Raw genomic sequence first — 14,767 nt, forward strand, 5'->3', positions numbered from 1 at the left:
GATTCCATCCAGGAACCTCTCCATCTTTCTCGCTGCCACTGGTCAGGCTCCTCGCGCTACTGTGGCTTCAGCTCTTGCGGTAAGCGGTGAGGCGCCTCGGGGGACAACTCTGCCCCCCAGAGTTTGCTCTCCCGCCAACCGAGAGATGATCCACCAAGGGCCGCGATCATTTCTCATTTCTCGGATCTCCTGGGATCGAACAATCATTCGACCTGGGCCGTGTTCAATGCCTGCCTCCAGCGAATGCGCTGTCTGCTTGGATTTCTGGCCCTCTGAATGAGAATGGAGGAGAGGTTTGCAAAGCCCGCACCATCACCCCTTGGGAAATCACTTGTTGGGACCATATACGGTGATTGCAAGTGCCCTGACATCCTAGGCGCATGCACAGCTACCAGGGTGCTATCTCCCCCGCCTTTGCCATCTCCCTCCCGTCCAGCCTTATATCTCCCATGAACTTCGTGTTGTTTCTTTTTTCGTTCTTTCTTTCTCTTCCTTCCAGCGCCCAGAACCCATCTGCTCTTTGACTTTCCAACATTGGTCTCTATGCTGGTGCGGCCGCAGGAAGAATTACCGGCATCGAGACGATCTCACCATTGAGAAAATGGCTTGTCCACTACCAAGCATTGATCCCTTGTATCAAGACCTCGACCATGCCAGAATCCAGTTTCTGGACCGCCTCGCCGAGGATGACAGAAATTCGTTTCAGGCTGTTGGCACTCCAACAGACTTGAACTCTGACGCTGTGCAATTCTTGACGACGTTTCCAGGCCATAAGAGAACTGCCAAAAAGATGCTGCGCGGAGTAGCGGGACTGGTTGACGCCCTTGTACCCTATTTCGAGGTGCTTGGGCTTAGTATTCAACGGGTCACAGCATATGCAGCAGGGGTCTGGGGATCTATATTCCTGATACTCAAGGTTAGGAGATGCCTTTTCCCTTCGTCTGTGATCAAAGTGCTGAAGCATGGAAGATGGCAAGCCGATTTCCCACTTTGTTCGACAAGCTGGGCGAGTTGTTGCTGGAAGTGTCGACACGCATTCCTCAATATCGAAACCTTCTAGAACGGGCGCAACTGGATGCGTCTCTATTTTGGCTGTTGACCGCGAGTGACAACCTGAACCGGTCGCTGCGACGGCTGTACCGTGATCTCTTCCTTTTCTTCGGCGACGTGGGCAGAGTGTTTACCCAGAAAGACGAAAGTATGCAGCCCTCCCAAGCTCTTCAAGTGGTACATAACCCAATATAGGGCTAAGGAATGCGGCTGTGGCCACCACTGATGTGTGCCGTCCTTTCGCACTACGATTCGAAAACTTTCTGAAGAGAGTCGCCTTTCACGCCGAGGTGTTCGACTCAGAAATGCTCACACTGCCACAGGGGGATGCAGAAACTTTGCGTGCCTGTCATGAAGGAGCCCGAATTCGAGGGAAGCCGCCTTTTGAGCAAATGCCGAAATATGCTCATATCTTTGGGGAAGTCGACCAAAGATTGGGTGAAGTTCCCACAAGCAAGTTTGCGCCATCCCAAGTACTAAGGCAGACCCTGACCAGCTTCTCCTAGGTGAACTAATCTGTAGCATCCAAGGGTGGTTACGGGCGCCGTCCTATGCTGCCGCCTTTGAAAGAGCCTATTCCCTCCGTCAAGCCGACACGGCAGAGTGGTTGTTTGAGCTTCCAGAATACAAGTCCTGGTTGACATGTTCTCAAGAACCGGGTGGACCGTGTGAGCAGCCTGGCTCTCTGCTCTGGGTTACAGGTCAGCATTGTATTTCTCTTGGGCTCGCACTTGACACTGATGTTGCCCTCAAAAACAGGGAAACCCGGCACCGGCAAGACTGTCCTTGCTGCTGCGACAATCTCGAACCTCCGAACGTCAGTCCGCTCGAAGAATCATGGCTCGAAAATTCTCTCCTACTACTTCTTTGATCAATGTCACCCAGGGCACAGCTCGATCCGCTCTGCGTACGCGTCGTTATTGGCACAAGTCCTGGATGAGTGCTCTCAATCTCTCGACATTCTTGATTTGTTTAGTTATGCCATGATTGGACGAACTCGCGAACACGAAACTGCAACGGCCGGCGACATGGCCGACATCATCAGACTTTTGAAGCCACTGTTGAGTGACTGGTACATTGTCATAGACGCTGTGAACGAGTGTGAGGCGTCTGAAGCGTTCCTGAAGTGCCTTGCGGGCTCGGAGTCGACTCACAGACCAAGGATTATGCTATTCGGGAGACAAAATGCCAACATTCTTCACCGAAATGCACTTGAGGCGACCACGATCACGGTGACGCCAGCGCTCGTGAACCTCGATCTACACCGCTTTTTCATGCGCCATCTCGAAGACAGGCTCTTCTCGGATCTCTTGGATCGCGGCACCAACCTGGACGAGCTCGTATCTTCGCTTCTGATAGGCGCTAACGGGGCATTCCAATGGGCACAGCTCATGGCTACTTACCTGAAGTCCGAGGTCCTACCAGTCTCAGACCGAGTTGAAGCAATTCGACGCCTCAGGTCGGCTGAAAGTCTCGAAGATATGTACGCACGCACACTTACAGTCATTGCGCGGAGGCCAAGCGTTGAACAACTGTCTGCAAGGCGTATGTTCATGTGGATTGTCTTCGGTAAAGGTGTCGCTCGCCTCGATCAGTTCGAGGATTTGCTGCAGATGCTGATCTGCACAATCGGCCCGGGCCTCACGAACGAGGAAAAGGGATTTCATCTGTCCTTGTCTACAAATTTCGAACGCAGTATATCAAGAGCTTGTGGTGGTCTAGTCGAGGTGAGGTGGTCAGAAGAACTTCGAACCGGGGTATGCCGCTTCGTGAATGGCACCGCTCATAAATTCTTCCTGAGGAAGTGTGCTGACGCTGGCCGCGAGGCGAAACTCGCGACGGGAGGTATCGAATACCTTCATCCCCCAGCTTTCGAGGCCGAGTCGGAGATGCTGATGTTATGCTTCCATTATTGCCAGGTCCAGCGGCAGGCGAGGACCGCTTTCGGAGCAGCGTCTAGGACGGCGGTGGACAACCCTCGACCCTTTCTGAGGTACGCCACGGTTTCCTGGGTCGAGCACCTGATTCAACCTCCAGATGACGCCGAGAAGACGGTTGAGGCCGTCCTGAATATGCTACGGGGATTCCTCGATGACCGTGCTGGCATGCTGGCCTGGGTAGAAGCCATCTACACGCACAGGGCAGAATTCAAGACCATCACTGATAGACTACGTCGATGGGCGTCCGATGTATCTGCTTCCTACTCAGGCTCCCTTGTTGAGAAGGCCAACGAGGTTACCAAACTGGTGTATGCTCTGGTGGGAGACCTTGCCGAGCTCGACAAGGCGTGGAGATATAAACTGCTGAGGAATCCGACTCTTCTCCGGAAGGACATCACGGCCTTCAGTCACAGTTTATTCTTCCCGCAGCCGGAGCCGCAGCCTCCAGCGACCGCGACCGTCTCCCACCCAGTGCCCATGCCCGCACCAGAGGGGCTGTCAAGTCTGAGTTCGGCTCCTCTGTGTCAGATATCGCACGAGAAGGATGGCGGAGGCAGGTCTGCTACTCTGAAAATCTGGCCCTCCGTGGCATTCGCCAATGGGTCCCAAGGTGGCTCCTCGCCCGCTGCTGGTACGTCCAACGAAACGTATCAAGGCTGGGTTGCTCAGTATCAAATATGGGTTCGGGGAAAAGGATATGGGGACGCTGTTCTCAAAGAAGAATGGGATTTCCCACTGAACGAGCAGGAGGTTGCATCCCACATGGCTCTCATCCCCGCTGGGTTCAGGACTTGCCTGGGATCCGTCGATGGTGCCTTCAACGAGGCTGATGTTGTCCGACAATTTCCTATCAGTATCGATCGAGATCTCGACGTGTTTACCGTCCTGCACACCGTTTACATTCTCGACCGAAACCAATCGTGCTCCTCCCACACTGGCGAGGCGAATCAATGTCAGTGGGTGCGAAAGTCCCTCCCCATCGGCGGTAATGCGAGATCGCTTGCGGTTTTCCAACCAGTGGATCGCGGCGTCGAAGACCGTTGTGACAATGCGCGGAATACGACTGAGCACCACAGTGTCTTCCAGACCCCTCGATCGGCAACCTTCCGGATCTTCTCACATAATGGTCTGGTCATTTACCAAGGCGTTGCAAAGGGCAACCATGACAAAGGACTGGACCACTGCAGCAGCCGCTTCGTGAACGAAAGCTGCTTCATGGTGATCTTCAAGATCGTGACCGACCCCCACGATGTCCTCATCAAAGTGGTCGCAACTCTGGACGGCCTTGACTTTGCAAACGTATTCAACGGCTGTGTCTTCCACCCGAGCCTGCCGTTGGCGGCCCTCATCTGGCACACGGGTTCGTTCTGCCACCGTGCTGTCCTCTGGAGCTTTGCCAGTCCGAGTCCCGTCAGGCAATTTGGCGTCAACTGTGTCACGCGGGTTGACTTCGAGAATGGCGACGCGATCACTGCCGAAGTGCTGGCCGATTGCGGCCCGGTGGCCCAAGTCCAGTTTTCAGGATGCGGCAACAAATTGCTGCTCGACCTCCCGTTCCACTACTGCCCGGGAGTCTTTGATCTCCAACGCAGTTCTGCGTATCACGCCGCGGTGGCTGAGCACAAAAAGTCGCAAGGGCCCAGGGTCGAGCAGCGATCCGGCATGTCTCGCCGTTGTCTGCTTCTGCACCAGGCGCAGTCTCGTCTCTCATCGACCGTGGGGATCCAGAGGCCGCAGCACGCGGTGCAACAATGTGGCCATGTTGGGCGACGAGCCCAGAGCGTTTCTCACCACGTCTCGAGCCTCGATTTGGGTGGGCAGACTCCCGGTCCGTCAACCCAAGTCAGCCTTCGGTCACCCGAGACAGGCAGACAAGACAAGATCAGCATCAACACGGATCATTCGCTTCAGTCGTGTTATAGCTGGAGGGGCTCCATGGGACCGCCGCCGCGTCCGACCATCACCAACAACTTCCAAGCCATAGCACCTAGCAGGAAGTTGAACACGGACTATCAGCCTGTCCTGGCACCGACGCCATGTCATTACGGGGATGACCCGATGGAAGGGCCCTCGTCAATGGTCGTCACATCAACCGTTCATCGAACCGTGCCCGCCGAAAGAACGACCATGGATTGCGAGCACGAACGGGCACCGACACTATATCCTTGCGGGGGAGAACAAATGGTCGAGCCTTCGTCGATGGTCATCACGTTAGACGCCCAAGAGGCAGCACCTGCCGGAACGGCTATCATGGACTACCAGTTTGACGCTGCACCAACGCCATATCATGGCATGGGAAATCCAACAGGAGAGCCCTCGCCACTGGTTATCGCGACAGACAACATCCAGGAGAGCGAGCCTGCCAGCACGACTGAGATGGACTTTCAGCATGACCACCAGGCGCGGGCCCCAACACCACGTTATGGCGTGGAAGCTTCAACAACAACAGGATCGACCTCGGTGATTCTGAAGGACGCTCGAGCCACCGCCCTTGCCGGCAAGACGAGGATGGACTGTCATAACGAACAGGTGCCGACGCCGAAGGCGGTGCCAACGCCATCTTGTGTCTGGACGGAACCCATCCCCATGGATGCAGTCCGAGCGCTCGCAGCCGCCAGACTCCTCGCACAGCAGCACCTTGGCTGTTATCAGCAGGACGCAGCGCAAGGCGGCAAGACGCCAGCCTTTGAAGCGGGTGCAAGTCCTGCTGCGGCTGCCATGCCTGGGACTCCGTTTGCTCCTCCCCAAGATTTGAATCTGCAGACGCAGCTCCAGCAACTCTTGATCAAGGTGCCGCCGCCGCCGCCGCCGCCGCCGCCGCAGCAGCAGACGCCCAGCAGCAGCGGTGTCATCCCACGTCGGAGAAGACGCCCTGGATCCGCCCAGAGGGAGGCAAGCGCGTGTGGACCCGGACGGGGAAGGGGACATGGACCTGGGAGAGGGAGAGGCAGAGGCAGAGGCAGGGGGCGGGTACGGCTTAGAGGGTAGGTGAGGGCAAGGCGGATCGAGGCACCTGGGGTTACCGTTCAAGAGAACTTTGTCTGTGATTGCTTGATTGACGAGTCTGAATTCGAAGCGAAGGTGTTCGGGGCGCGCAAAATGTATATAGGCGAGGGTTCCATTCGTGTTAGCGAGGTATGTATATATATATATATGTAATCCCCAAACTATCGTCCTTGACCACTCTTACGCCGACTAGTCTCCCGCCGCTTTGCTCTCGCGCTAATAACTATTTAGTCGAACCGCTCCCCCCTCCGCTCCCCCTCTCCTCCCTTCCTCTCTTTCGCGCTCCCGCCTCCGCTCCCTTCTCCTCCCTCCCGGCTCTAGTCCGCTCCACCGTACTCCCTCACATCCTAATAAGAGTCCCGTTTAGGCTCCAGTCTTATAAGCGCTAACGTTACCTATATCCAGCCTTATAGTAACTTTTCTCGATTATGTCTCTAATAGCCCGTTTCGGCCCTGATTATTAAAGGTGGGATCCTAAAGAGGATATACCCCACGGTATTACTAGACGGAGTTCACTCAATCCCCTAGTTCTATACAGTAAGATGATACTTCTCTTCCTCTTTTCCGTTCCCTCTCTCGGTCCTTATGTTGTCCCCCGTCCTCCCTCTGCTTGCAATGATCCTGTCAGGAACCTCTAACGCATACACTACAAAGCTGCCAAGAGGCTAGCCAGCCCAGATAGAAACCCAACCTCCTCGCATGAGAGTAGCACGCTTCTCTCATGCTTCGAGTCCTGTATAACCTGAGCGGTTAGGATAGACCTATTGATACTTGAACCTACTATTCCCCTCTGCCTATCTACCTATAGGCCGTCCTTACAGATCCCCCTCAAAACAGAGGTGTAAGCCTCAAACTTCTGATGAGGTGTTTCATTGTGTTTCGATGGGAATAGATGAAGATTGATCTAACCCGGCCGAAAAGAAACAAGCAGGTCCAGCTAATGGCCGAGATCTTCAAGGTTGCCCAAGGAGGTCTTGTCTGGCAGTACAAAGCTGATCAACCATGAAACAAACCACGCTCTTCACATGACTTAAGCAAATCAAGAACCCTGGGATGTGGCCAAAGGGCCAGCATAATATCTCAGCAGCCTATTTATTACTAAACAGCGGCTAGGCGCTCGGCCTAAGGGGATTGTATGAAGTGAGAGAAACAAGATCGAAATAGTCAAGATGACAAGTGCATCCCATCGAGAGAAAGAGAATGGCTCCCCGTATAACCTCCTACAACAATGAAGATCACTTGGTACAATGTGTCGACTCTGTCAATACTGTCAGTCTCCTCTTATCTCTGTTAGTTATATATCGACAAGAAGACATCGACCATAACTCACCGATGGTAGAGGCATAGGATCAAAGACGCGCTGCCCCTTTCTCAACGTTGGCCAAGCAAGTGCACCCTTTGGAGATCGACAACATGCCATTGTCGGGCCGATTGAAGACGGCGGATTGATCAGCGGGGCCTTCTAGCAGAAATCTGTCCATGACCCCGATATGACGAGGTTGTTTTTCTTCCAAGGACAGACGAAGGATGGGATCGTGGTAGGGGCATGAGCGAAGGGAGTTCGGCGGCTTGCTCGGCTTCGACAACACGTCTGGGGTCTTCTGTTTGTGGTCCTGCACAACTGTTAGCGGTCTATGAAGGACGTGCGAGGGTATGAGACTCAGATACAAGGAGCTGAATGCCTGGGGCAGAGGATTTCTTGTCTTTGGGTGACTCCATTTGCAAAGCTCAAAGAATTCAATGCGGCAAAGGTTGGATATTGCAATAAGCAAGCACTAAGAAAGTACTAATCGCAGAGAGAAATAGCTATGAGTATGGCGAGAAAAGCTGAAGAAGGAGATTGAAACCGCGGAAAAGTGTTCTTGACTTTATACTTGCCCACTGGCCCATTCTGATCACAAGCCTCAAATATCTTCGTACTCAGGTGCCCGTCGAATCTTCCCTAGATGGATCCATCAAGAGAAATGCCTCACGTTCGTAGAAAGCAAGACAGGGAATGAATCTGCCAGTTCAGGTAGCTCCGCCTCGAAGAAAACCCAACAGGTCGGGGGGCTGAGAAATTAGCTGATCTGACTGGACAGTGTGCTTTTGTTTCGCTCGTCCGACCCCTCACATCGTAGCGCAAAGTCGTCCCTGGTGAGCAAATCCTGTAGGAAGTCGACCGTGATATCCTGCGAAGGTAGCATATTGGCTGGACGGTGCATCGACAACGGAGTCCACTTTGGCATGTTGGTGGCTAAATCAGACCAGCAAGGCAGCCTGGAAGGCCTTGATTGGCCGGTATTGTTTTGTCTGCATAAACATCGGGCAAATCCAGGAAGACGCATGTGAATCTTGACATGAGGGTCTGCCCCCGTCCTCCTCCTCCCGCCCTCCACCCCTTGCCCTCCCCGCCCCTGGCACACCTTGTGAATGTCGCAGGGCGCTAGACCTATTGCGGCTTGGCGGGATTTTGTGTAGATATGATTGGCCAGTATGCGTTTGTCCCTCTTGGCATCAATGAACGGGACCATGACCTCGACCTCGCATCTCGTAGGTGGCGTAGTCGAGAAGGCAACCTCTTGCAACAAGGCAGCCCAACTTCGTACAGGCGTAATTCCGCTGCTCACCGCCTGCTGCTGCCAACTAGCTGCTGGCGACTGTCCATCATGTGGTTTATATTGAGCTGGCAGCGCTGCACACGCACTTCATTTCTCAGCTCCTCGCTTCTGCGTTCTTCTCAGCCTTGTTGTGCGCCCATGCCCACGTTCTATTGTCTCCCCTCCTTATGATAGCCTGCAATTCCCCTGTCTCCGACCGGTAGTCTGCCCCTGACTCAACCCTCTTCCTTGCCTTCATCTCGTCTTATCCCCATCCGATCACCCCAGGGCCCGAAGGATTTCCTGCACTGAATCTCAAGCCACCCCGCAATGGACATGGTCATGAATCTTGATGGAGAAGGCCGTTCAATTCCAACGCAGTCGCGGGCGGCTTTGCTGGCAGGCGTCCCCCACGATAAAAAGTGGATGCTACTGAAGGACCTTCTTGAGCCTCTGTTCCACACTCACAAGGTCAAAGATATAGCGAGGCTCATGAAAGAGGAACATGGATTTAGTGCAAAGTGGGTATGCCCCAGAATGACTTCCCGTTCCAAGCTGACATGACTTGAAATTAGTGAACCATCCTACCGATATCACTTTAAGCAGTGGGGCTGGACAAAGAATGTCTCCTCATCTAGGAAAAATCACATTCTACAACGCACCACAGCAAGAGCTATGCAAGGAAAATCGACCACTGCAGTTGTCGCAGGCCGGAAGGTCGATGGGAAGATACTCAGACGACAAGCCAAAGCCAATGCTAGACAGGAGCTTTTCATTTTGGAAAGTTCTTCTCGCCTAGCTGAACACCAATCCCAAGTATTTGGACGCTTCCTCCCCTTTGGGAGCAAAATGTTGTGCCCACTCCTGCCCCTTGGCAAGAATTGTATTGACAGGCCATAGATTTCTCAACTGGAACATGCCTTTAGCTGCGGGAAAATTTACAGAGCCCAAATCTCCCAGCTACACACCTTTTCCTGGCATTCCTCTCTCGACTCCGGACGGCGTCATTATTCGGACACCCTCGCTGACAGGCAATTCCCCTTCACATGCGGCGTCTCCGCACGACAAGCCCTCACCACTTTCAGCTGCTGTGACGGAGACCATGGCGTTGGATCGGGCTCGACTTTTCTTGCATGGTAGATTTGATGATCTCGCAAAGACAATGAAGGATGCAGAGAAAGCCACGATGTCAACCTGGCTATACCAGTTCTGGATGTTCGCGTTCATGACATCGAAACACTGGGGCAAAGGACCTCGTGACTGGACAAGTTACACCCTCGAATTCGACGTTTATAAAAGACTTGGCCAACACCCTTCTCCAGCATCACCGGCTCTAATAGCCAGCTCGCCTGTCGAGGTGAACGCTCACGAAGACAACCCTGAGATCCGAATGCCATCACAGCTTTGCCGGTGGTCTATTCATATCGGCGAGGAACAAAGCTATGACTGGGTTGACGCAGACGATGGCCCAGGTAATGAACACCCACAAGCACGGGAACAACCTCCGTTAGAGGAGAGGCTACAAAATGCCCTCGAAAACAACGATTTCAGTAACATTGGGACAGAGAGGTTACCTCTAGCGATATCGCAAATCGTCAGGGCTGTCAAGAAGTCCCCCAAAGAGCTCATATTGGAATCGTTTTCGTTCAGTATCATGGCTAGAAACGAGCAGCTTTTGGATGAAATGTTGGAGAAGGTCTTCGAAGCCGGCATTGACGTGAAACCTGCTTACCCACTACACATAGCTACCAGTTATCTTGACGGGAGTTCAACATGCTGCAATATCCTCAATCTTCTGTGTGGCGGTCTCCCCAGGCTGCAAAGTTTTTATACAAACGACCACGGCCATACAGTCCTTGACAACTTGATGTTGACGATTTTGAAAGGGCATTCGAACACCACACTTGATATCATAGATGAATCCCTAACACGAGAGTCGCGTTTCGCGGGGATCGAAGTTGATTTGTGTGGGCGCTGGGATGCTGATTCGCCATGCTTTCGCACACTCTTGCAGTCTGGAAAAACCAAAGTCCCACTCAGCTGGAAGCACAAATTCTGCCATACTTCCGTTCTAGCTGTTTGCCATTGCATTGACGCCTTGGGCTATCGTTCTCTTCTTGGAGGATCAAGTGGGCTGTTTTTGAGACGATGCTTCAGTTGCGGTCTGTCTCTGCAACTCTCGCCATTCCATGTTCTGGTCCTAACAGCTTTTCAATTGGCTCGAAGTGGGTGCGAGGGCGAAGATCTTTTCGGCATGATTGCTGTTTTGTTGTGCATGCTGGCAAACGGAATGGATCTGGACACCAGGGCTCCTGTTTCTATCCACTTGCTCCTAGGTATCGATGATGGTACCTGCTGCACTCATGAAGATCTGAGGCCCATTGATCTTGCTGAAAAGTTGCCGTCTAAGATTATCAATGGATGGTCTGCAGAATTGCGACGAGGCTGGCAGATATTCTGTCTAATTCTCCGCCCTTTCGAGCCTTTGGCGGCTCGATCCTTGGGAAGGGAGCTGTCACCTGAAGATTTTGATATCGATTCAACACAAGATTCTCGGGACGATCTCACCGGAGACTGTCTTAGTCCTGAATCAGACTCGACTCCTGCCGTTGGTAACTTTCCTAAGGTATGTGAGGCCGAATGCGACGACTTTCGGAGCATCCAATATGCTGAGCGCTGCGACATCGGTCATGTCTGGGCAGCTATCCAAACGGAACTACTCTCCTATCGAAGAATCAATGAGCCTGACTCCTGGCTGTCCCCCTATTTTGATTTGGACGCTCTCTTGGCGGGCTTGCAAACTGGAGAAAATATATCAATGCCATTGCTCGATGAAGGAATGCTCGAACCATATTGCCGCTGCGGCCGTTGGGCCCCCCCGTGGAAACCCGTCCTCCGGGAACTGACAGCAGCATATTATTTCAGTAATATGGATATATGGGACCGCACCTCTTTCATTGCGCTCGCATACCGTTTTAGAGAATGATGATCTGAGCGAGCGAGGGTGGTTGACCCAGGCCGTGGCATTTGCCAGCAACGTTCGGCGCAAGTCTTGTGGCAAGCACTTTTACGAATTCTATGGGAACTATTACTTTTGCCAGCGACATTTCCATCCCGCATCTCTTCGTCCCTGAGACAGAAAAGGTGGCAGATTCTGACAAGGGGAGGCAGTCTTGAAGGACACGGAAGATTGACTATGGGAACGGTCTTGTTGCATACGTATACAGAGACTCTTGGATGTATTATCGAGAATTATTTTCCCTTTGCAATAATCATGTTTCCCGGGCATGTCCACTCGGGAAGATTGAGGGAATTTGTAGATTCTCCTGCTCAGAACCGGTCGAGCGCCCAAGGAGGATAGAACAGACGGTATCACGTTGCGTGATCATCGTGGTAGAGAGTTAGAGAATCGAAGATGGCGCCGGCGTACGCCTCCTGAAATGCATTGTTCTGGTCATCCCAATAAGCGTCGGCCCACGAGCTCGCATCCACCGCCGAAGTCATGATATCCTCTCGCATCCAGTCCGGACATGTTGACGTTGTGACCGGGAGGAGATCTGTTCGGTGTCGATGATCAAAACGGTCCAACGTCGCGTCGACGAAGCTCGGACCGGTTCTCCAAGCCGTCGAGTCAGAGCATATGCCACCACGAGCACTACGCGTCGTCGTCGTCGGCGCCGGCCCCGACGGCGTCTCGAGTGTGTCTCCCTCGTCAAAAAACCTCGATCGGTTCAGTATGCTGAGCTTTGAGATGATTTGATTATCGTCGCGGGCCATCGGGGTTGGTGGCTGTGATTCGGTGGAGCCAGCGTCGTCCGGAGCATCTGATGTCGCGCAGAGAGCCGGAATGGATTCACTCCCTCGTGCCTCGATGAGCTTTCCAAGGTCTTTAGCCTGGTGGAAAAGAATATTAGATGTTTTTGCACGAAGAACGGGGGAACTAAGCTGGTTAGTAGGAAGGGGACTGACTATTGGAAATACTGTCGGGTATTCACGCGCCAGCCTTTGAAGAAAGCGTAGGCAGTGCGTGGCTCTTTCGGTAACTTGATCTGGCGTCATGCAGAATGCTGTAGGGTCAATGCGGCCATAGAGAATGATGCGGGCCACATGGTAGGTGCAATCGGCGACTTCTGGATCCAGTTTGATATTGCCCGGTTTTAGGGCCAGGACCAAGGCACATATCTCGGTGAAATTGACGGCGTGCTGAAAGCATTTCGCCTGGCCTCGCAGCACGAAGTCGCGGTCGAAGTGGCAAAGTTGACTGTACGGGAATGATTCATGAAACTGCCCCAGAAAACACCGGTAAAGGTCGCAGTAACACGCTTGGAACCACAAATGGGTCATAATGTAGCGGGAAAGCCACGGAGAGAAGACACGAAGGCGGAGGTTCTTTTCGGAGAAGGTGGCAGAAAGCGGCAAATTCTGTGAGAAGGCGTCCAGCATCTGCTCATGTTCCCGAATTTCGTCAGGGATCGTGTCAATATTCTGTCGGGAAGATACAATGCTCTTGGTATATCTTACTGGAGTTTCAGCATAATTCCACCTAGACTAGGGCTGTGGGAAGACGCTTACCTGAGTACGCGATCTCGAAACCACATGATCCGGATGTAGAGTGCCAATGAACCGAGCTTTGTAGTCTGCGGCGACATGGTTTGCTCCAGCGGCTCGGAATCTTCTTCAATGTCTAGTTCGAAGTTTTCTTCTGGACACGGTAGTCGAAGATGGATCGTGTCGGGAGGGCAGAGGGTGAATTCAGCAAGCCCACCAGCAAACCTCGTGTCCAGAGTGTAAACTGCCCACACCAGTCTCCGGCGAGACTCTCGGGCCAGGAAACACAACTTGGAGTTCTCGTAATTGAGGCGAAGGGCGAACGCGGACCTAGCAAGAGTTGCGGTGAGCAAAAAGCCGACGGAGAACTCGCCTCTGCGGATTCTGGTGTGTATCAATAGCACCAGGGCTTGGACTTTGAGAAGTGACGGCCGTCCTGGAGTATCCCTGATGATCTTTTCGGCCACCTCAAGGCATTCAGCCCCCGTCACGCGGTCTGCTTCGTCGACATCAGGCCCTTGAGATGTGATAGCGATGATGGCTAACAGGAGGATGTCGTCAACAACCCCCGCATGCCAGCGTTGGAGCAAAGACGTCCGATGGAGGAATGAAAGACCGGGCAGGGGATGCAGGTCAGCGAAGAATTTGTCCAAGGCGGCCAGGACGCGTGATGGCTTCAGCAGAGCCCGGCTAGGTTCCGTCAGCACATCATACACCAATGGAACTCAAGTGCGGTTGTACATGTCCTGATCAGTGCGATCATCATGAGGGACCATTTGAGCATCCTGCGACGAACATTGTAGGTGACCCGCAGCTGGTGTAGTATTGCCGGCCTCGTCCATTGCAATGGGATGTGCTGAGGTGGCAGGGCCAGGAAGAGGTTGTGAGAAACGTTCGGGATTGGGAGCTAGAGAGACAGTGGGGTACAAGGCGGCTCGTGATGATCGAGTTGGGTAGACACAGGGGATGTCCCGGGCGAGACATCGCGAACATGAAGTCTCGCCACCCAAACAACGAATCTTGAGATCATGGCATGTCTTACAGGCCCGTCTGGCGCGGCAGCGAGGTGGACGTTGCATGCTCGTTGGAGCATCCGCGGGAGAAACCAAAGAGACACGAAAGGAACACTCGAAGCCAAGGCGTTGACAATTGCCACAGGCATCGCGCTGTCCGTCACAGCGGACCTGCCAATGAATGTCCAAGTCAACACGGGCTGTGTTCTTCGACAAGCCGAAATAGTCTTACCTTTCTCAAGTGGCACTGGTGGCAGCTGTTCCGCGCAGCTTTGGAGGTCAACCCATTCTCATTTTCCATGGCGGAAGATGCTCAGCAAACACGCTCAGCCAAAGCGTGCGTTTGCCCACACGGACCATCGAAGCCCAGCAGGGGGATTGCGCACCGTCGGAAGATTCCCGATTCAAGCCGGTCTGTCGGTCAGACAGACAGTGGTGGGCACAACATGCTCAGATTGTGGAGTGGGCTATTCAATGGAATATGGGCCGAAGACGATGCTTTGTTCTTTGAGAGACTCTTGCTCATTCATCATTTTGATCGGCAAGGTGTAAAGAAACCGTAGGAGCTACGCGGCTATCGGTCAAGCTAGCCTCGGTGAGAAGGATCAACATGAATCCCCCGGCCGTGCAC

General features: G+C 53.3%; 3 protein-coding genes across 3 annotated transcripts; 2 read left to right on the plus strand and 1 right to left on the minus strand.

Annotated features, from left to right (window-relative positions):
- Positions 1–601: 601 nt before the first annotated feature.
- PV07_00353 (uncharacterized protein) lies at positions 602–1,245 on the plus strand (the record flags this gene model as incomplete). The annotated part of the gene is made up of 2 exons (XM_016386795.1): positions 602–916; positions 970–1,245. 2 exons carry the CDS (start codon positions 602–604, stop codon positions 1,243–1,245), a joined length of 591 nt encoding a protein of 196 aa, XP_016253723.1.
- A 110-nt stretch (positions 1,246–1,355) lies between these two features.
- On the plus strand, positions 1,356–5,978 carry PV07_00354 (uncharacterized protein; the record flags this gene model as incomplete). Its single annotated transcript, XM_016386796.1, has 3 exons — positions 1,356–1,503; positions 1,557–1,751; positions 1,810–5,978. The coding sequence occupies 3 exons, from the start codon at positions 1,356–1,358 to the stop codon at positions 5,976–5,978; spliced, it is 4,512 nt and encodes a 1,503-aa protein (XP_016253724.1).
- A 5,969-nt stretch (positions 5,979–11,947) lies between these two features.
- On the minus strand, positions 11,948–13,965 carry PV07_00355 (uncharacterized protein; the record flags this gene model as incomplete). The annotated part of the gene is made up of 3 exons (XM_016386797.1): positions 11,948–13,091; positions 13,148–13,813; positions 13,865–13,965. 3 exons carry the CDS (start codon positions 13,963–13,965, stop codon positions 11,948–11,950), a joined length of 1,911 nt encoding a protein of 636 aa, XP_016253725.1.
- Positions 13,966–14,767: the final 802 nt, after the last annotated feature.

This window comes from Cladophialophora immunda (genome assembly GCF_000835495.1).
Source record: "Cladophialophora immunda strain CBS 83496 unplaced genomic scaffold supercont1.1, whole genome shotgun sequence".
NCBI classification, from domain to species: domain Eukaryota; kingdom Fungi; phylum Ascomycota; class Eurotiomycetes; order Chaetothyriales; family Herpotrichiellaceae; genus Cladophialophora; species Cladophialophora immunda.